Consider the following 18,786-nt stretch of genomic DNA (forward strand, 5'->3'; position numbering starts at 1 on the left):
AGTAACTACAACAATAATAACCGGTACAGGCTGAGCCATGTTCTTACTATTCTGTTAGGATTTTTTCATGTACTCTGGCCCTCCACTAATGTTGTAGAAGAGAAACTTGCCCACCGAGGCAGATTACTTGCCCCAGGTCAGAGCCAGGCAGTGGTAGAGCCGGGGTTGAGTGGGGTTTGGCCGGGAGCACTGTGTACCTTCTACCCCAAACAGCCCAGAACATCAGGCCCTTAGCCAAATCCTTCAGGCCTCAACGAGGGCCATGCCATCTATAGTCAGAGCCCTGGAGATGTTTAGGGCACAGCCTCTGACTTGGACTCTGAGTTCAAAGCTGGGCTTTACCACTTCTTGGCCATGTGACCTTGGACAAGTCTCTTCTACTTTCTGGGCCTCATCTGCAAGTGCAGTGGTTGGGAGGGGCAGTAGTGGCCCCGTGAAGCAGCAAGAGGGCTCCACGCAGGCATTCGGGCTGGAGAAGTGTCGGGCAGCCACAGCACCGTTCTCTGGCCCTGTGCTAGGCCCTGGGGCACAGTTGAGCTGGGTTTTGGGATGTGGATAGGAGCTAACTGGGAGGATAGGAAGAGCCCTCCAGGAGAGGGGGCTATTTGATCAAAGGCCAGAGGTGAGAGAGTACGAGGCCTGGCCTCTGGTGAGCTTCCTGAGGAGGTGTCCCTCTCTGGACTCTGTTCCTTGCTGGGAGTGGAAGCCAGGAATCATAGACTCTTATGATTTATTCCCAGGCCATCGTGGCCCGAGCCAATAGTCTGAAGAATTCTGGAGTCCCTGATGACATCTTCAAGCTGGATGATCTCTCAGTCCTGGTCAGTGGCTACCCACTCACCTAGCCCCTATGCTAACTGGACCATTCATTCCCCACTCACTGTAAAACTCCCTGGGGCCATTGTTATCCCATTTTGCAGATGGGGAAACTGAGTCTTGGAGTGGCTAGTACCTTGTCTGAGGTCACTTGTGGAGTCAGATCCCTAACCCAGGCACTCTTCCTCCCAAGTTCCTGGCTGTTTCCCTTTGGCCCTGGAACCCCCTCATCTACCCCCACACTCAACACAGTGCCCTGCCTGATCCCCAAATTTGGCAGAGGCCTGACGGTGTGGAGACTTCCCTGACCTGGGCCTTACCCCTTCTACCCAGGACTTGAGCTACAACCAGCTGACAGAGTGCCCACGGGAGCTGGAGAACGCCAAGAACATGCTGGTGCTGAACCTCAGTCACAACAGGTGCCAGGCCAGCCAAGGGCAGGGGGCGGCTGGGCCCTGGAGGGTGTCTGGTGCTGACTCAGGTGGCTCCTGCTCCCCACCCATAGCATCGACACCATCCCCAACCAGCTCTTCATCAACCTCACTGACCTGCTGTACCTGGACCTCAGCGAGAACCGCCTGGAGAGCCTGCCCCCGCAGATGCGCCGCCTGGTGCACCTGCAGACGCTCGTGCTCAACGGGAACCCCCTGCTGCATGCACAGCTCCGGTGGGTACCCCCTCCGGCCACACTCCTGCAGAAGCCACCCTGAGGAATCTGGCCTGGCCCCTTAACTTCCCAGGGCCCCAGCCCTTTTCTCTTAGGCCCAGCCATCCTTCTGTGCAGGCTGCACCCCTCAGTGTCCAATGCCCTAAGTTACACATTCACCTCTCAGTCCTGTCTTCCCGCTTACACGCCCTGCAGCCACCCGTGGGCTTGTCCCTTCAGGCAAACGTGACCGCACACCTACCCTCTGGGCCCTGTGCTCTTGGTCCTGCCCTGCCAAGCCCCACCCTTGACACATCTGGGTGGGCCCCAGCCCTGACCACTCACGTCACCCTGGCAGGCAGCTCCCAGCGATGACGGCCCTGCAGACCCTGCACCTGCGGAGCACCCAGCGTACCCAAAGCAACCTCCCCACCAGCCTGGAGGGCCTGAGCAACCTCGCAGGTCAGGCAGCCCCGGGAGCCCCCCGAGCTCTGGCCCCCTCTGGGCCCTCTTGCTTCCTTATAGATAAAGGGATTTGAACCCTTGTCCTTGGACCACTGCCCAGAGGTAAAAGGCTGCCATTATGTTTCAGTGACTTCTGTCATTATGATAACGCCTTAACACTGACTTTATGCCTCGGTACCCCACAATCCCCATGTGAGGGAGTTTGTCCAAATAGAGAAACTTTGGCTCACAGAGGTCGTCACTTGCCTAAGGCCATGCAGCTCAGGATGGCAGAGCTGGGGTTCACACTAGGGCTGGCTGCCCTGGCACCTGCTGTATGGGCCCCGGCTGATGCACCCCATTCTGCACCCCAGACGTGGACCTGTCCTGCAATGACCTGACGCGGGTTCCCGAGTGCCTGTACACCCTCCCCAGCCTGTGCCGCCTCAACCTCAGCAGCAACCAGATCACGGAGCTGTCCCTGTGCATAGACCAGTGGGTGCATGTGGAGACTCTGAACCTGTCCCGAAATCAGCTCACCTCACTGCCCGTGCGTCTGAGGCTGTCGGTGGGGGGGATGGGAGGGAGGCTGTGAGCCTGGCCCTGACCGCCCACCCCTGCCCGTTCCCCCTCCAGTCAGCCATTTGCAAGTTGAGCAAGCTGAAGAAGCTGTACCTGAACTCCAACAAGCTGGACTTTGATGGGCTGCCCTCGGGCATTGGCAAACTCACCAACCTGGAGGAGTTCATGGCCGCCAACAACAACTTGGAACTGATCCCCGAAAGTCTCTGCAGGTGCCGGGCAGGGCTGGGGCTAGCAGGGCTACTCCCAGCACAGAGAACCCCAGGATTGCAGCCACAGCCCACCCTGTGGTCTTTGTGCATCATACGAAATAGAGATGGGTTCATTCACCTTTTTTTTTTTTTGAAACAGAGTCTCGCACTCGATTGCCCAGCCTCCATCTCCCAGTCCAAGCGATTCTCCTGCCTCAGCCTCCTGAGTAGCTGGGATTACAGGCGCATGCCAACACACCTGGCTAATTTTTGTATTTTTAGTCTCACCATGTTGGCCAGGCTGGTCGTGAACTCCTGTGCTCAAATGATCTGCCTGCCTCAGCCTCCCAAAGTGCTGGGATCACAGGCGTGAGCCACCATGCCTGGCCCAGTTAATTTGCCTTTGTGGATGAAGCCCGCAGTCCCATGCCAGCCATTCCCAAGTTCAGTTCCTCAGAGCACCTTTGGGAGGGCACTGTTAGGGACAAGGCCACACATGGTTGGAAGGCAGTATTGCTTCCCTCTTCTGGGGGTCACAGGGTCCACAACATGGTCTCTTGGCTCTGAAAAGTCCTTCAGGCAGAGGATAGAGACCCCCACCAGTTCCTCTGACCCTGCCTGCCTCCCTGGGACTTGGGGGTTTCCTTACCGCTTCCCCTTGTCTGTCACCTCCCTGAGGCCCTGGCTGGCCCTCTCTTCCAGGTGCCCAAAGCTGAGGAAACTCGTCCTGAACAAGAACCGCCTGGTGACCCTCCCAGAAGCTATCCATTTCCTGACGAAGATCGAGGTCAGGCATGCTGGGCCGGCGCAGAGGGTTTGGGAGGGCTCAGCAGAGACGAGGAAGGGGTGTGCCCTAGAGCAGGGGGGACCCAGGAGAGGCCTCCTGGGGGGGGGGCAGCCAGTGACAGGCCACCCATGGGGAGAAGGTAGGCTGCCTCCCTGTATCCAGAGCACACTCCACAGTCTCATTTAAACCCCCAACGAGCCCCAGAGGTGAGTGGGACAGGAACCTGGTCCCTGGCCTCTCAGCCCTGGCAGCTGCAGACAAGCGCAAGAAACTGGATTGGTGTGTCTGGGAGGTGGGGCGCAGGCTCAGTGCCAGCTCTGTTTATCCTATGGAGCAGGTCCTGGACGTGCGGGAGAACCCCAACCTGGTCATGCCGCCCAAGCCCGTGGACCGTGCCACTGAGTGGTACAACATCGACTTCTCGCTGCAGAACCAGCTGCGGCTGGCAGGTGCCTCTCCTGCTACAGTGGCTGCGGCTGCAGCTGGTGAGTGAGGAAAGGTCTCGCCTGGGAGCAGGGGCTCCTCTCAGACCTCAAATTATGTGTCTGTAAGTTGGGTGGGATACAGCTTTCTGGACCCTGGGGGATGGAGTTTGCCCCTGGTTGGTTGCAGGCGAAGGGGGCGGCAGGCCCAGTGAGGGCTCAGCTGTTTGCCCCTCCACTAAGCAGGGAGTGGGCCCAAGGACCCTCTGGCTCGCAAGATGCGGCTGCGGAGGCGCAAGGACTCAGCCCAGGATGACCAGGCCAAGCAGGTGCTGAAGGGCATGTCAGATGTTGCCCAGGAGAAGAACAAAAAGCAGGAGGTGAGCCAGGCCAGGGCTGGACAAGGCAGGGAGCCTTGGCTTCTACTCAAGGCTGACTCTGGCCTTGATCCTGGCCAAGAGGGCCGGGCCAGGGGGCACTGGCAGCGAGATTAGCTGTGCAAAGGCCCTGTGGGCAGCAAGTAAAGACCAGCCTGAGTGGCTTCACAGAGTCAAGCCATGCTCTGTGACTCTGCCCCCAGGAGAGCACAGATGCTCAGGCCCCCGGCGGGAAGGTGCGGCGCTGGGACCAGGGCCTGGAGAAGCCGCGCCTTGACTACTCCGAGTTCTTCACGGAGGACGTGGGCCAGCTGCCTGGCCTGACCATCTGGCAGATCGAGAATTTTGTGCCTGTGCTGGTGGAGGAAGCCTTCCATGGCAAGTTCTACGAGGCCGACTGCTACATTGTGCTCAAGGTGAGGGCTGGCCATGTTGTTAGGGGCCTCCTCTAAGATGGCTGAGTCCCCAACTCCAGAGTTTTGCTCAGGGAGGCCAGGTGGGAGGTGGGCAGGCCGGTGGAGGTGGTCCAGGCACGGGGTAGTACAACACCGCTGCGGCTGGGAAGCCCGTGCTGTTCAGAGTGGCCTCTCTGGGGTGGCCAGAAAGCCAGGGTGAAGGCTGACGTGGCCGATGCATTGGCTCCCAGACCTTTCTGGATGACAGCGGCTCCCTCAACTGGGAGATCTACTACTGGATTGGTGGGGAGGCCACACTCGACAAGAAAGCTTGCTCTGCCATCCACGCCGTCAACTTGCGCAACTACCTGGGTGCCGAGTGCCGCACTGTCCGGGAGGAGATGGGCGACGAGAGCGAGGAGTTCCTGCAGGTGCAGCCCCTTTTAGAATTGGGGGCGGGCAGAGTGGGGGGCCCAGGGAACTCTGGTGCAGGGGCAGTGGGCCCAAGTCAGGTAGGAGGAACGGGTAGGCAGGCAGGGAGCTGGGGTTAAAGGGGGCTGGATCAGCGATACTGTGATCCAGATCCTGATCTGTGTTACAGACCTAAGGCAGACGGCAGGGTAAGGTCTAGGGTGGCCAAAGCCTGGGTCAGTGGAGAAGAGTTCAGGAACACAGGGCAGAATTCAGCCGGGCAAGGATGAAGGTGCAGGCTGGGCACGGGAGCTAGACCAAATGACAAGGGAGCTAAGAGCAGAGGGAGCCGAGAGCAGGGTAGAAGGGGTGTTGCCAAGAGCAGTGAGGAGGCGGGGCCAAAACCTGTTACTAGGGGCTGGGGACACATCTGGGTAACAAGGTGGCGGGGCCAAGGGCAGGACTAGAGTCCAGTCTTGAATAAATTATTGAGCCCTGTTAGCTGCCAGCTGGTTACACCTAGACATATGTTCGCATGTACACACACATGGAGTTCATGTGCACACACACCCCCACCCTGAGTTTTTATCCATATTCACCCAGATTTCCACTCTTCCACGACCCCACTTGCTTGTGTACCCTGATATGTGTGCATCTAAAGATGCTGTAGGCATCTTTACACACGTGGGTGGACACATCCATATTTTCATACATCCCAAAACCCCAATGTGTGTATGTTTATAGGCACAGATCTGTTTTTTTTTGTTTTGTTTTGTTAGATAGATTCTCACTCTGTCGCCCTGGCTGGAGTGCAGTGACACAATCTTGGCACACTGCAACCTCCACCTCCAGGGTTCAAGCGATTCTCCTGCCTCAGCCTCCTGACTAGCTGGGATTACAGGCATGCACCACCATGCCTAGCTAATTTTTGTTTTTTTTTTTAGATGGGCTTTTGCCATGTTGGCCAGGCTGGTCTCGAACTCCTGACATTAGGTGATCTGCTCACCTTGGCCTCACAAAGTGCTGGGATTACAGGCATGAGCCACCCCGCTCAGTGCCCAGCCAGATCTGTTTTTTGTTTCTGTGGGTTTTTTTCGTTTTTTTTTTTTTTGAGACGGAGTTTCACTCATGTTACCCAGGCTGGAGTGCAATGGCGCGACCTTGGCTCACCGCAACCTCCGCCTCCTGCGTTCAGGCAATTCTCCTGCCTCAACCTCCTGAGTAGCTGGGATTACAGGCACGCACCACCATGCCCAGCTAATTTTTTTTTGTATTTTTAGTAGAGACGGGGTTTCACCGTGTTGACCAGGATGGTCTCAATCTCTTGACCTCGTGATCTACCCGCCTCGGCCTCCCAAAGTGCTGGGATTACAGGCTTGAGCCACCGCGCCCGGCCCGTTTCTGTGTTTTTTAATGAAGTTTTGCACTTGTTGCCCAGGCTAGAATACAATGGAACAATCTCGGCTCACCACAACCTCTGTCTCTCGGGTTGAAGAGATTCTCCTGCCTCAGACTCCCGAGTAGCTGGTATTACAGGCATGTGCCACCATGCCTGGCTAATTTTGTATTTTTAGTAGAGATGGGGTTTCTCCATGTTGGTCAGGCTGGTCCCGACCTCAGGTGATCTGAGCAGCACCACCAAGGCCAGGTACGAGGACACTGTGGGGTCTTTTGTGTGAAGGAAATGGGTGCAAGCCTCACTGATGACTCTGCGTCCTGCTCTCATGCTCTTTGCAGAGAAAATTAGCAAGAGGCCAGGTGCGGTGGCTCACGCCTGTAATCCCAGCACTTTGGGAGGCCGAGGCGGGTGGATCACGAGGTCAAGAGATCGAGACCATCCTGGTCAACATGGTGAAACCCTATCTCTATTAAAAATACAAAAAATTAGCTGGGCATGGTGGTGCGTGCCTGTAATCCCAGCTACTCAGGAGGCTGAGGCAGGAGAATTGCCTGAACCCAGGAGGTGGAGGTTGCGGTGAGCCGAGGTCGCGCCATTGCACTCCAGCCTGGGTAACATGAGTGCAACTCCATCTCAAAAAAAAAAAAAAGAAAAGAAAATTAACAAGAATGAGCAGAAAGGGAAGGCCAAGATCACACTGCTGGTGCAGGGCCAGGAGCTCCAGGAGTTCTGGGAGGCACTGGGTGGGGAGCCCTCTGAGCTCCGCCTTGGCCTCCCAGAGTGCTGAGATTACAGGCGTGAGCTACAGCGCCTGGCCGATATGCTTTTTTAAAACATCATAGATTTGTAGCACTCAATTCTCCTGTACACAACTCTGTAGCACACCTGACGGGCGGTGGTTGGTGGGGGAGGGGCAGCTCAGTGATGAAGAACCACACCCTCACACACAGGTGTTTGACAATGACATCTCCTACATTGAGGGTGGAACAGCCAGTGGCTTCTACACTGTGGAAGACACACACTACATCACCAGGTGAGATGTGTAGGCAGTGGGGAGCATGGAGCTGGAGTTGGCTGGAAAGGGGTGGAGGGGAGGGTATTGGGGCTAAGTTGGGCCATTGGTGCCCACACTGAGCCACTCTTGCCTTGCGCCCAGGATGTATCGTGTTTATGGGAAAAAGAACATCAAGTTGGAGCCTGTGCCTCTCAAGGGGGCCTCTCTGGACCCAAGGTGAGCCCTGACGATGTGAGGTGGGGGTGCTTCACCCTCAGCCTCCTCCCCACCAGTGGGGGCAGGTGTGGGCCTCTTAGAAGAGGAGGCCCTCTAACAGCCCCTTTAACTCCTGCCCATGACCTTGGTGGGAGGTCCCTGAGACTCACCCAGAAACCCCATAACGGGGGATTTGTTTGGTGGGGTCAGGAGTGTGGGGCGATCATTGCCCCATCACAGCTCCTTCTTGCCCCTTCCTGTCCAGGTTTGTTTTCCTGCTGGACCGAGGGCTGGACATCTACGTGTGGCGGGGGACCCAGGCCACGCTGAGCAGCACCACCAAGGCCAGGTACGAGGACACCGTGGGGTCTTTTGTGTGAAGGAAAGGGGTGCGAGCCTCACTGATGACTCTGCATCCTGCTCTCAGGCTCTTTGCAGAGAAAATTAACAAGAATGAGCGGAAAGGGAAGGCCGAGATCACACTGCTGGTGCAGGGCCAGGAGCTCCCGGAGTTCTGGGAGGCACTGGGTGGGGAGCCCTCTGAGATCAAGAAGCACGTGCCTGATGACTTCTGGCCACCCCAGCCCAAGTTGTACAAGGTGAGCCCTGATGCTGGGGTGCAGGGCTGGCCTGACCCACAGCCACCTGCAACGGTGTATATGTAACCCATTCCCCCAATCAGGGCTACTGATTGGGGGAATGGGCTACACACCACTGCAGGTGGCTGTGAGTTCCATCTTGACCTTGGTGGGGAGAGGGTGCCACCTTCTGGACAAGGAACAGTCTGAGCAAAGGTCCAGAGGCTGGTTTTGAGAAGTGCATGAGGAAGTATTTCCAGGATGGTGGGGCTGTAGGGGAGACAGAAGCGCCCAGTGCCAGGTCTGGAATCTTGGCTCAATTATCCGGGTGCCAGGAAGCCACCAGATTCTTGTGAACAGGAATGGGACAAGTTAGAGAATTAGAAATGGCATGAAGGCCGGGCGCAGTGGCTCACGCCTGTAATCCGACCACTTTGGGAGGCCAAGTCAGGCAGATCACAAGGTCAAGAGATCAAGACCATCTTGGCCAACATGGTGAAACTCCATCTCTACTAAAAATATATTTTAAAAAATAATTAGCTGCCGGGCGCGGTGGCTCAAGCCTGTAATCCCAGCACTTTGGGAGGCCGAGGCGGGTGGATCACGAGGTCAAGAGATCGAGACCATCCCGGTCAACATGGTGAAACCCCGTCTCTACTAAAAATACAAAAATTAGCTGGGCATGGTGGCGCACGCCTGTAGTCCCAGCTACTCGGGAGGCTGAGGCAGGAGAATTGCTTGAACCCAGGAGGCGGAGGTTGCGGTGAGCCGAGATTGCGCCATTGTACTCCAGCCTGGGCAACAAGAGCGAAACTCCGCCTCCAAAAAAAAAAAAAAAGCCCTTCTGAAAGGATATCCCTAAAAAGACCTTGATTGATTGATGGGGAGAGGGAAACAGGAGCAGGCAGTGAGCCATGCTGCAGAGCAGGGCTGGTTCCAAAGCAGGGGCCTGTGGGTGAGGTTCCTGTCTGCAGAACCCCTCCCTGCCATGCCCATCCTTTGTGCCAGGTGGGCCTGGGCTTGGGCTACCTGGAGCTCCCACAGATCAACTATAAGCTCTCCGTGGAACATAAGCAGCGTCCTAAGGTGGAGCTGATGCCAAGAATGCGGCTGGTAAGAGACGCAGGAGGAGGGCGCGGGCCTGGGTCGCTCCCCATTGGCCGGGCTTTGACCTCCAGGCTCCTGGTCTACAGCTGCAGAGTCTGCTGGACACGCGCTGCGTGTACATCCTGGACTGTTGGTCCGACGTGTTCATCTGGCTCGGCCGTAAGTCCCCACGCCTGGTGCGCGCTGCCGCCCTCAAGCTGGGTCAGGAGCTGTGCGGGATGCTGCACCGGCCACGCCATGCCACAGTCAGCCGCAGCCTCGAGGGCACCGAGGCTCAGGTGCGCTTGCCGCTCCGGAGGCCCCTCCAGGATCCTTCACACCCCAACGTGCTCCGATCCCTGTGGTTCCACTACCTCCCTACAGAGCTGGGCCCAAACCCACCTCCTCTTTGCTGACCCTGCCCAGGCCCCGCCCCCTCTGCAAGCTGCCCCTTTTACTACCTGTGTCCGAGGCCCTACCTCGCAAGCCTCGCTCTAGATCTCCCTGGGGTCCCGCCTCTCAAGCCTCGGGTTACTTCCTCCAACCCCAACCTTGATCATGCCGCACCCCTCATAGTAAGTTGATGACCTCCTTGTCAGGTGTTCAAGGCCAAGTTCAAGAATTGGGACGATGTGTTGATGGTGGACTACACGCGCAATGCAGAGTCTGTGCTGCAGAGCCCGGGTCTCTCCGGGAAGGTGAAACGCGACACCGAGAAGAAAGACCAGATGAAGGCTGACCTCACTGCGCTCTTCTTGCCTCGGCAGCCGCCCATGTCGCTGGCGGAGGTGGGGCGGGCCCGGGGGCGGGCCCGGGGGCGGGCGGGGGCGGGTCCAATGCACAGAGCTTGCTCAGACCTGCCGCGGGCGGGGCTCTGCCACCCGTAGGCAGAGCAGCTGATGGAGGAGTGGAATGAAGACCTAGATGGCATGGAGGGTTTCGTGCTGGAGGGCAAGAAGTTCGCGCGGCTGCCGGAGGAGGAGTTCGGCCACTTCTACACACAGGACTGCTACGTCTTCCTCTGCAGGTGCCACCTCAGCACTCTCTTCCCCGAGCCCCTCCCCAGGTGCTGGTGGCTCGAGCCCTTGCTTACAACCCTCCAATCCGGCAGGTACTGGGTACCCGTGGAGTACGAGGAGGAGGAAAAGAAGGAAGGCAAGGGGGAGGAGAAGGCCGAGGGCAAAGAAGGTGAGGAGGCAACAGGCGAGGCAGAGGAGAAGCAGCCAGAGGAGGACTTCCAGTGCATCGTGTACTTCTGGCAGGGCCGCGAAGCCTCCAACATGGGTTGGCTCACCTTTACCTTCAGCCTGCAGAAGAAGTTCGAGAGCCTCTTCCCTGGCAAGCTGGAGGTGTGCCCGGCAGCTCGAGGCCAGGCGGAGGGGTGTGGTGGGGCCCAGACCCAGTGGAGGTTCGGGTACCGAGGGGCAGGTGAGGGTCCAGGGAGCTGCCCCTAACACTTCCGTATCCCCAGGTGGTACGCATGACGCAGCAGCAGGAGAACCCCAAGTTCCTGTCCCATTTCAAGAGGAAGTTCATTATCCACCGGGGCAAGAGGAAGGCAGCTCAGGGCGCCGTGCAGCCCAGCCTCTACCAGATCCGCACCAATGGCAGCGCCCTCTGCACCCGGTGCCTGGCTGGGGGAGGACACAGTGGTGAGCAGGGGTCAGGGAGCCAGGCCTGACTCCTTGCTGACACCCCATCCCTTCCACAGGTGCATCCAGATCAACACTGATTCCAGCCTCCTCAACTCCGAGTTCTGCTTCATCCTCAAGGTGGGGTTGTGGGTCTGAGACAGGACTCCATGGACCAAGGGGTGGGGCGTTTGGTGGTTGAGCCAGCCTGGAACACCCCCCCACTCCCACCCCTGCACACTCCCCAGGTTCCCTTTGAGAGTGAGGACAACCAGGGCATCGTGTACGCCTGGGTAGGCCGGGCATCAGACCCTGACGAAGCCAAGTTGGCAGAAGACATCCTGAATACCATGTTTGATGCCTCCTACAGCAAGCAGGTCAGGAGGTGGGCAGGCAGGCGGGCACACACGGGGGGGGGGCGCGTAGGGCAGGCAGGGGCCCTGGGCTGGACTGGCCTTTCCCACAGGTGATCAATGAAGGCGAGGAGCCTGAGAACTTCTTCTGGGTGGGCATTGGGGCCCAAAAGCCTTATGACGATGACGCCGAGTACATGAAGCACACGCGGCTCTTCCGGTGAGGCCAGGGCCCTGACCCCTCCCCTCAGTCTTGCCACTGCTGCTTATGACCTCTGGCCTCACCTTGATCCTTGACTCCCAGGTGCTCCAACGAGAAGGGCTACTTTGCAGTGACTGAGAAATGTTCTGACTTTTGCCAAGATGACCTGGCAGATGACGACATCATGTTACTTGACAACGGCCAAGAGGTGAGGTGCTGCCACCGGCCCCGCCCATCCAAGGAGATGCCCATAGGCTTGTAAATGGGAATTCTCGGGCCAGGAGCAGGGGGGTGCTCCCAGGCACCCATGCGACCATCTCCTTTGCTGCCCCCACAGGTCTACATGTGGGTGGGGACCCAGACTAGCCAGGTGGAGATCAAGCTGAGCCTGAAGGCCTGCCAGGTGAGCTGGGTGGAGGGAGAGCTAAGATGGGGCCTGTGGGCAGGGCAGGGTCATCACTCAAGGTTGGCTTTCCCTTGCCAGGTGTATATCCAGCACATGCGGTCCAAGGAACATGAGTGGCCTCGCCGCCTGCGCCTGGTCCGCAAGGGCAATGAGCAGCACGCCTTCACCCGGTGCTTCCATGCCTGGAGCACCTTCCGCAAGGCCCTGGCCTAGGACAGACTGGCACAGCCCCAGGCTGGGTGAGGAAGAGGAAGGGGCCTTGTCCACTTTCTGCTAGCAGAGAATGTACTCAGGTGACAACGCCTGCCCCAGCCACACCCAGTGCCACAGTTCCCAGCAGCCTTAAGCAGCACCAATGGGGTCTGGGAAATCCGACTCCCTCCACAGTGTGAGCACACGTGTGAAGCCCCCTCACTTCCCTGCCAGGGATAAAGCAGATGCGGCTGCCCTTTAAGGATATTAAATGGTTTTATTTTCAATATTAAAAATCAGTACTTTTAATATTAAAATGACACTAATTTTAACAAAATGACAGAAAAAAACCCCAAGGTACAATCTACAGGGAAACTCATCTTGGCCCCCCACCCCCCTACACACACATCTGACTGGGGTGCCCAGCAGAGCTCCCAGTCACATGCACGCACGCACGCACGCACGCACACACGCACACACACACACACACGACAAGCTGGGGACTGGCCCAGGAGCAAGTACCAAAATAGTTTTAGAAACAAACAACTGTCCAGCCCAGGTGCTAGAAAAATACTCTTTGCAAAGTGAGGGGGAAGGACGGTGTGTGGAGTGCGAGGTGGGATGAGGTGCTAGGCCCCACCTGTCCTTTTCCCTAGGCAGTGGCCCCCCCAGGGCAGCCAGATGCCTGCAGGAGGACTCAGTTCTGGCCCCAGAGGCTCTGGGCCAAGTCCCAGGCCCATACCCTGGCACTGGTGCTGCTCCAGGGCCCCGGGTCACGAGGGACAGGACAGCAGTCCAGTGGAGCCTACAGGTTAGCAGGTATGGTTCTATGTTAAGGGGCCAGGAAGGTGCCAGGGATCCAGCACTCCAGCTCCGAGCAGGGCAGGTGGAGGTCGGGATAGTTCTGGCCTTCCTGGGAGAGGGAGAGAAGAGGTATCAGCAGAAGGTGAGGGAGGGCCAAAGAGGACAGGCGGACTGCCACAGCCCCCGGGCCACACAGGTGCCGCCAGTCTCCTCTGCAGGGCAGCCATGGCTCTTCAGTGACTGTCTGAGACGGGCTTGCTGAGTCTCTAGGTGGGGGTGGGTATCCAAGTGTCAGGCCACACATGCCCCACTGAGGCCAGGGAGGGTTACCAAAGAGCTGGAAGGTGTCCATGTGCAGTGTAGGGTGGGGCCATGGCATACAGTCAGGTGGCTGGGAGCACAAGGCAGCAAATATGTTAAGATTCCCAGATCCAGGTGAGGATCCACACCGAGACTCAGGTGGGGCATCAGCCACTTACTTGCTGGGCCCAACCGGCAGGACCTGACCTTGTGCACCTCAGTGATCTCATCTATGAAATGGGCTGGCCAAACCAGCTCCCAGAACCCAAACTGCTGCCACCTCTAAGTGGTTTAATCTGGTCTTGTCCTCGCCACCACCTGTCACATGCAAGGGCTGAGGGGCTGGCCTTGCTTTTCTAATACCCAACCATAACATTTGTGTCTATGTGAGCCCCAAAAGTCCCCAATTGAGACACACTTTGGAAGGGAGCCAGGCTTCAGAGACTGCCACCATCACAGGGGCCTGCCAGGATCCTAGGTGGGAGACCAGGGCCAAGTGGGGCTCAGACAGGGGCTGGAGGGGTGGATGCTGCCAATGGTGAGGACCAGGGCCCCACCCCTGCAGCACCTCATTTGATCAGGATGGCACAGGCACGGGCCTCATCTTCTGCCAGGTTCCTCAGGTTCTTCTCAGACTCCTCGGAGGAGCTGTGAGATGGGGGTTGTATTCAGGGGTGGGGGCGGGGGAGCCCCTGGCAGCCCTGGGGAGGGAGGCCGAGGGGACAGGGTAACCCTTCCTGTGGACCTGCCCACCAGCCTCACCCCAGGAAATCCTTCACATCTTCTACTGTGACGTCCCCTGTCGTGTCCAGCGTGGTGTCAGCACTGGTGGCCGAGTCGATGGACATGGGCGAGAGTGCGGCCTCAGGTGGCTCTGGGGTGTCTGCAGGGAGCAAGTGATCAGCCCCTACCAGGACCCTTAGCACCCTCTGCACCTAGGGACTGGGGACACAGGCCCAAAGGCAGCCAATGGTGAGAGGTGACACCCATGGGCACACAACTACCCCCCTCCTACAGATCCTGTCCTTGAGCTATGTGAGTCCTGACTCCCTCCCTCAGGGCACTGTGGGGCCAGGGCCTGGACTCATTTCATGCCCCTCCTCACCAGATCCCTTGCTGTGGGCTAGATCAGGGCTTCCATCAAGGCTCTGTGGGGCCAGCAGGATGCTTGGGGTCCCATTAGCCTGGCTCAGCTTGGGTGACTCTTGGAGCCTGTAAGTGCAGAGATAGGCATGTGGGGACCATAGGTCGGTGCCTTGAGGTTGGCACATTAGATCTCTGCCCTCCCACTCCCAAGCCCAGGGAAGGCAGATCTTGGGGTTGGGATGAGACCTGGCCCTGGTCACAGGTCCCCCAGACTAGGGGCTGCCTCCATCCACACACCTGGCCTGGGTGGCATCACGGGGCCAGTTAATGTCCAGAGAGCAGAGTGGTTCTGTGATGTTCCGGGCACTTAGGGAGAAGCGTTCAAATTCTGATGGGGATATCAGGTAAAAGCCTGGGTGGACAGAATAATGAGGACTGCAGTTAGGAGATGCCACCAACCACAGCTCCTCCATGGGCAGGGCCTGTGCCCACCCGGAGTGCCCTTCCCAAGCAACACTGGCCCTGCTCAGCTTGCTCGCCTAAGAAAGGCCTCCTTGGCCTCAGCCCCACCTCACCCTGGCCGTGGCGCGTGAAGATGCATGAGGCGATGCCACTGATGTCCTCCTTCCGGATGCAGGAGTAGTGCACCTGGGGCCGCAGGCCAGGCACCGAGAAGACGTGGACATCGCCCAGGTTGGTGAGGCAGGCCAGGCAGGTCTCAGCATAGTCCTCGCAGGCCACACTGGCAAACGTGGCCAATGCCACCTTGCGCACACGACAGCCCTCATGGGCCGTCAACTTGAACTTGGTCTTGGCGCTCACCTTGGGCAGTGTGAAGACCTGACAGCAGATGGCTGGTGAGCACAGGGCCTGGCCCTGTCATCCCCAGGGCCCCTCACCCTCATGGCTGCTGACCCCCAGCCCCCACCACAAAGTCCAGCCTCATTGCCACGTGGCCTCCCCTGCCTGTACACCTGGCTGGCCCTGCTGGTGCTGCGCCACTAAACTCCACTTGATGCTGTACTCCAGAAACCTCCCAGGCCCTCTCTCAATCTGTGACAAAAATCAATCACAGAATGCCTAGAGTTCTTTCTGGGCAGCGCCCCGGGGACTGGGCTCAGGGGTCTTGGCAGAGTACAGGTGCCTTGCAGGGGACAGTGAGATAGGACAGTCTTAGGGGAACGCAGCAGGCTGAGGGGGCATCAGGGTTCTTGGGGAGTTTTCTGCTGGCTAGGGGTGTTCAGCTGGGGTGCAAGGGTCTTAGGTCCCAACAGTAGGGTATACAGGCAGACAGGGGCTCTAGAGGATCCAATGGTGGGGCCTGGAGGGTTCCCCCACAGCCCACAGTGGCTCACCTTGAACTGCTCCTCAGACGCGATTAGCACAGCATGACCACCCTGCATGTCAGGTGCCTGCGCCAGGTCCCGTGAGGCCTCATAGGGCTCAGGCAGCGGGCGGCCACGCCCATCCAACACGGCGATGGCCACCACAGGCGCCCGGTGCATCAGCTGCACTTCCTTGCCCAGCACGGCCTCCACTGCTTGCTCAGGCCGCTTCTCACCACCCACTGCTGCTGCTGGCACCTCTAGTGCATAGGCGAACACAGAGCCCGAGTTGGTGCCAGCCCACATGGTAGGCCCATGGTGGGCCCCTGCAGAAAATGAGCTCGTGAGGAGGGTGCTCCCTGCAAGCCAGGCATCTCCCCTGCAGTCTCCCCACAGACTGCAGGCACTTCCCGGCCTCTCTTATACCCCTCCTTCCTAACTGTGACACCCTGGGACTCAGAGCTGGTTCCCTCCTGTCCCATGCCTCCCTGGTGACCTCCAGCCTTGAGGCCTGAGACCCCAGCTCTATGCTGCTGACTGCATCAGAGCCCAGGATGCAGCCCTCCTGCAGAGGCCCCAACAGCTGGAGCGCATCTGCACAGGATGCCAATGGGCGCCCAAACCAGACCGAGCCCTCCAGCTCCGTCCCACTGCACCTTCAACCCCCGTATCAGTAAATGCAGCTCCATCCTAGCATCACTCACCCCCAGGCCCTACAAGCCCAACTCCTCTCTCCAGCCCCGTATCCCCTTGCTACTCCTGTCAACAGACTGGAACCAGGCCCCCATGCACCCCACACGTGCATCTTGTCTCAGCCCCTGCTTCACCCCACCTTCAGTGTGTTCCCCACGTGGCAGCCAGAGAAAGCCACCAAGCCTGGGGACACCTAGGACGCCCATACACCGACCCTGCTCTGCCTGTGTGAACTGAACCTCTGGGGGATGAGCTTTAGTGGAGAATCAGAGCCAAGCCCCGAAGAAGCCAGGGCAGACTTGGAAGCTCACCCACCCGCACCCTGATGACCTGATGGATCCTGGGGCAGTAAGTACCTGCACTACTCAAAACATGCGCAACAGGAGCCCTAGGTGGCCATGAACATGACCCTCCTTGGGATGGTGGAACAAGTTAAAAACCCCAGGCTGTCCTCTTCTGGGTCTTTGTGGTCAGAAACAACAAAAGCCAAAGAACCCCCCACCTCCAGCTCCATCCGCCACATCCAGACAGTGGGAAAATACACTACAGAAAGACCCTTGACAAATAAATGACATCAGAAAGCAGAGCTCGACCAAGTAGATGACACTCAGGAATTCACGTTGGTTCTAGAGGGCATGATGTGAACAGTGGCTGTCAGTGACATCTGTCAGGCCCATGCTGAAGTACTCGTGTCTGGGTTTTCGTTAAAATACCCCGGCAAGATAAACAGTAAAGAGTATGGGGGAGGGGGACAGCCTCTGCAGGGGCACACAGCCGGTGGCAGACAGGCAAGGTATGTGGGACAACTTTGCACCTCTCTATTTTTGTGTATGTTTGAAATTCTCCCATTGTACAAAGTCAATGAGTCAACACATCCAGGACCTAGTCAAGAGTTCCCAGGCTGCCAAGAGTCCAAGCCACGTCCTTAGCCTCTGGCCAGTACCAGCACCTCCCTGAGCCACACTCCTCGACCCCCACCTGCTCCACTCCAGCCAAGTGGCTGGGCAGCACCCACACACATGCCTGCCTCAGGGCCTGGGCAAGGGCCAGTGCCCCTCATTGTCGTCCTCCAGGCCCCAACCTTCCTTCTCCTGGCTCAGATCTGAGAGGCTCACCCAGCTCACTCAACAACCCCTTACCATCCATCTCCCCCAGGGGGTCTGTGGGTGATCAGGCAACAAGTGGAACAAGTTAAAAGCCCCAGGCTGTCCTCTCCTGGGTCTTTGTGGTCAGAAAAAAAACAAAAAGCCAAAGAACCCCCGACACCTCCAGCTCCATCTGCCACATCCAGACAGTGGGAAAATCCACTGCACTCCCCTGTGGGAGCTGGATGGTAAGGGGTTTTTTTCTGAGATGGTCTCGCTCTGTCATCCAGGTTGGAGTGCAGTGGAGCGAGCTCGGCTCACTGCAACCTCCACCTCCCAGTTCAAGCGATTCTCCTGCCTCAACCTTCCAAGTAGCTGGGATTACAGGTGCCCACCACCACACCTGACTAATTTTTGTATTTTTAGAAGAGACGGTTTCAACATGTTGGCCTGGTGTGTCTCAAACTCCTGACATCAGGTGATCCACCCACCTCGACCTCCCAAAGTGCTGGGATTGCAGGTGTGAGCCACCGCACTTGGCCACATTCAGTAAAACTCTCAAACCTCTTGCAAGGTGCAGTCCCACCACCTCCCCTGCCACCACCCATCTCCCAGGTGGCCAGTTGAGGCCAACCTCCCCAACCCTTGCCCTTTCCCTGCCCCTGCCTTACCATCTCGAAGGAATGTGTCAGCAAAGTATAGGCAACGCACGACACCTGACAGGGAGTCATCGGCAGAGCGGGGCTCAATGCGGCGCTGCACAGGCGTCATCTCCACGTCGTGGGGGCAGGCCTGCTCGGCCAGCTGTGCGTTGGCCTCCTGCAACTGCAGAGCGGGGGCTCCTGAACACCGTCTCCCTAGCACTCCAGCAGCCTTGCATCCTGGCTTGTGCCCTACATTCTGTTACCATTCCCCCACCACTCTGCCCAGCTCATCCATCCCTCTGGAGGGCCCAGGGACTGCAGAGGGAGGAGCACTGTGAGATAAGCAGGCCCCAGGGGTCCCAGGCCAAGGCACAAGACAGGCACAGCTCCCATGCAGCCTACCCCAGCTCACCTTGCTGCTGGCATTAGCAGCCCGCTTCTTGCCTGAGACACGGCTCTTGCGAATGCGCCGGAAAGACTGGCGTAGCGACTTCTTCAGAGACTTCACCCGGGAGAGCGGCCCCTCCATGGCCAGGGAGTCGTTGGGGTGAAGAGTGCACCTGGGGGCAGACAGGGTCCAGTCGTGCTACACAGCAGTCTCCTGGAGCGGCCACCACACTCCTGCTGGCCTGATGAGGAGTCACAGCCCCTCTGGCACGGTCCTGTGGACCCAGCTGCTGGTGGCACTGAGAATGTCCTTCTTGGAGCTGCCAGGTTATTT

At 58.3% G+C, this 18,786-nt stretch overlaps 2 protein-coding genes across 4 annotated transcripts in view; one reads left to right on the forward strand and one right to left on the reverse strand.

The window, feature by feature from the left end:
- Positions 1-12,445, forward strand: part of FLII (FLII actin remodeling protein) — a 15,715-nt gene extending 3,270 nt beyond the window's left edge. The window contains exons 4-30 of one of the 2 annotated variants that reach the window (XM_017514857.2): positions 741-821; positions 1,150-1,235; positions 1,322-1,483; positions 1,821-1,924; positions 2,281-2,456; positions 2,543-2,700; positions 3,382-3,466; positions 3,804-3,951; positions 4,132-4,268; positions 4,469-4,681; positions 4,912-5,091; positions 7,421-7,503; positions 7,627-7,701; positions 7,946-8,029; positions 8,108-8,279; positions 9,267-9,371; positions 9,452-9,643; positions 9,944-10,132; positions 10,232-10,371; positions 10,456-10,693; positions 10,816-10,970; positions 11,056-11,116; positions 11,224-11,352; positions 11,442-11,548; positions 11,633-11,738; positions 11,868-11,933; positions 12,015-12,445. In XM_017514857.2, the coding sequence (XP_017370346.1) occupies positions 741-821; positions 1,150-1,235; positions 1,322-1,483; positions 1,821-1,924; positions 2,281-2,456; positions 2,543-2,700; positions 3,382-3,466; positions 3,804-3,951; positions 4,132-4,268; positions 4,469-4,681; positions 4,912-5,091; positions 7,421-7,503; positions 7,627-7,701; positions 7,946-8,029; positions 8,108-8,279; positions 9,267-9,371; positions 9,452-9,643; positions 9,944-10,132; positions 10,232-10,371; positions 10,456-10,693; positions 10,816-10,970; positions 11,056-11,116; positions 11,224-11,352; positions 11,442-11,548; positions 11,633-11,738; positions 11,868-11,933; positions 12,015-12,149 (3,567 nt within the window). In that variant the 3' untranslated portion in view covers positions 12,150-12,445. The remainder of the gene's footprint in view (positions 1-740; positions 822-1,149; positions 1,236-1,321; positions 1,484-1,820; positions 1,925-2,280; positions 2,457-2,542; positions 2,701-3,381; positions 3,467-3,803; positions 3,952-4,131; positions 4,269-4,468; positions 4,682-4,911; positions 5,092-7,420; positions 7,504-7,626; positions 7,702-7,945; positions 8,030-8,107; positions 8,280-9,266; positions 9,372-9,451; positions 9,644-9,943; positions 10,133-10,231; positions 10,372-10,455; positions 10,694-10,815; positions 10,971-11,055; positions 11,117-11,223; positions 11,353-11,441; positions 11,549-11,632; positions 11,739-11,867; positions 11,934-12,014) is intronic. The other variant, XM_017514858.2, reaches the window with a different exon arrangement.
- Positions 12,409-18,786, reverse strand: part of LLGL1 (LLGL scribble cell polarity complex component 1) — an 18,838-nt gene continuing 12,460 nt past the window's right edge. For both annotated transcript variants that reach the window (XM_017514859.2, XM_017514860.2), the window contains exons 15-23: positions 18,478-18,625; positions 18,093-18,246; positions 15,674-15,969; positions 14,894-15,158; positions 14,616-14,730; positions 14,338-14,444; positions 13,995-14,115; positions 13,801-13,880; positions 12,409-13,041 (exon numbers count right to left, since the gene is read on the reverse strand). In XM_017514859.2, the coding sequence (XP_017370348.1) occupies positions 13,802-13,880; positions 13,995-14,115; positions 14,338-14,444; positions 14,616-14,730; positions 14,894-15,158; positions 15,674-15,969; positions 18,093-18,246; positions 18,478-18,625 (1,285 nt within the window). In that variant the 3' untranslated portion in view covers positions 12,409-13,041; position 13,801. The remainder of the gene's footprint in view (positions 13,042-13,800; positions 13,881-13,994; positions 14,116-14,337; positions 14,445-14,615; positions 14,731-14,893; positions 15,159-15,673; positions 15,970-18,092; positions 18,247-18,477; positions 18,626-18,786) is intronic.

Source organism: Cebus imitator, unplaced genomic scaffold (genome assembly GCF_001604975.1).
Source record: "Cebus imitator isolate Cc_AM_T3 unplaced genomic scaffold, Cebus_imitator-1.0 Scaffold538, whole genome shotgun sequence".
NCBI classification, from domain to species: Eukaryota; Metazoa; Chordata; class Mammalia; order Primates; family Cebidae; genus Cebus; species Cebus imitator.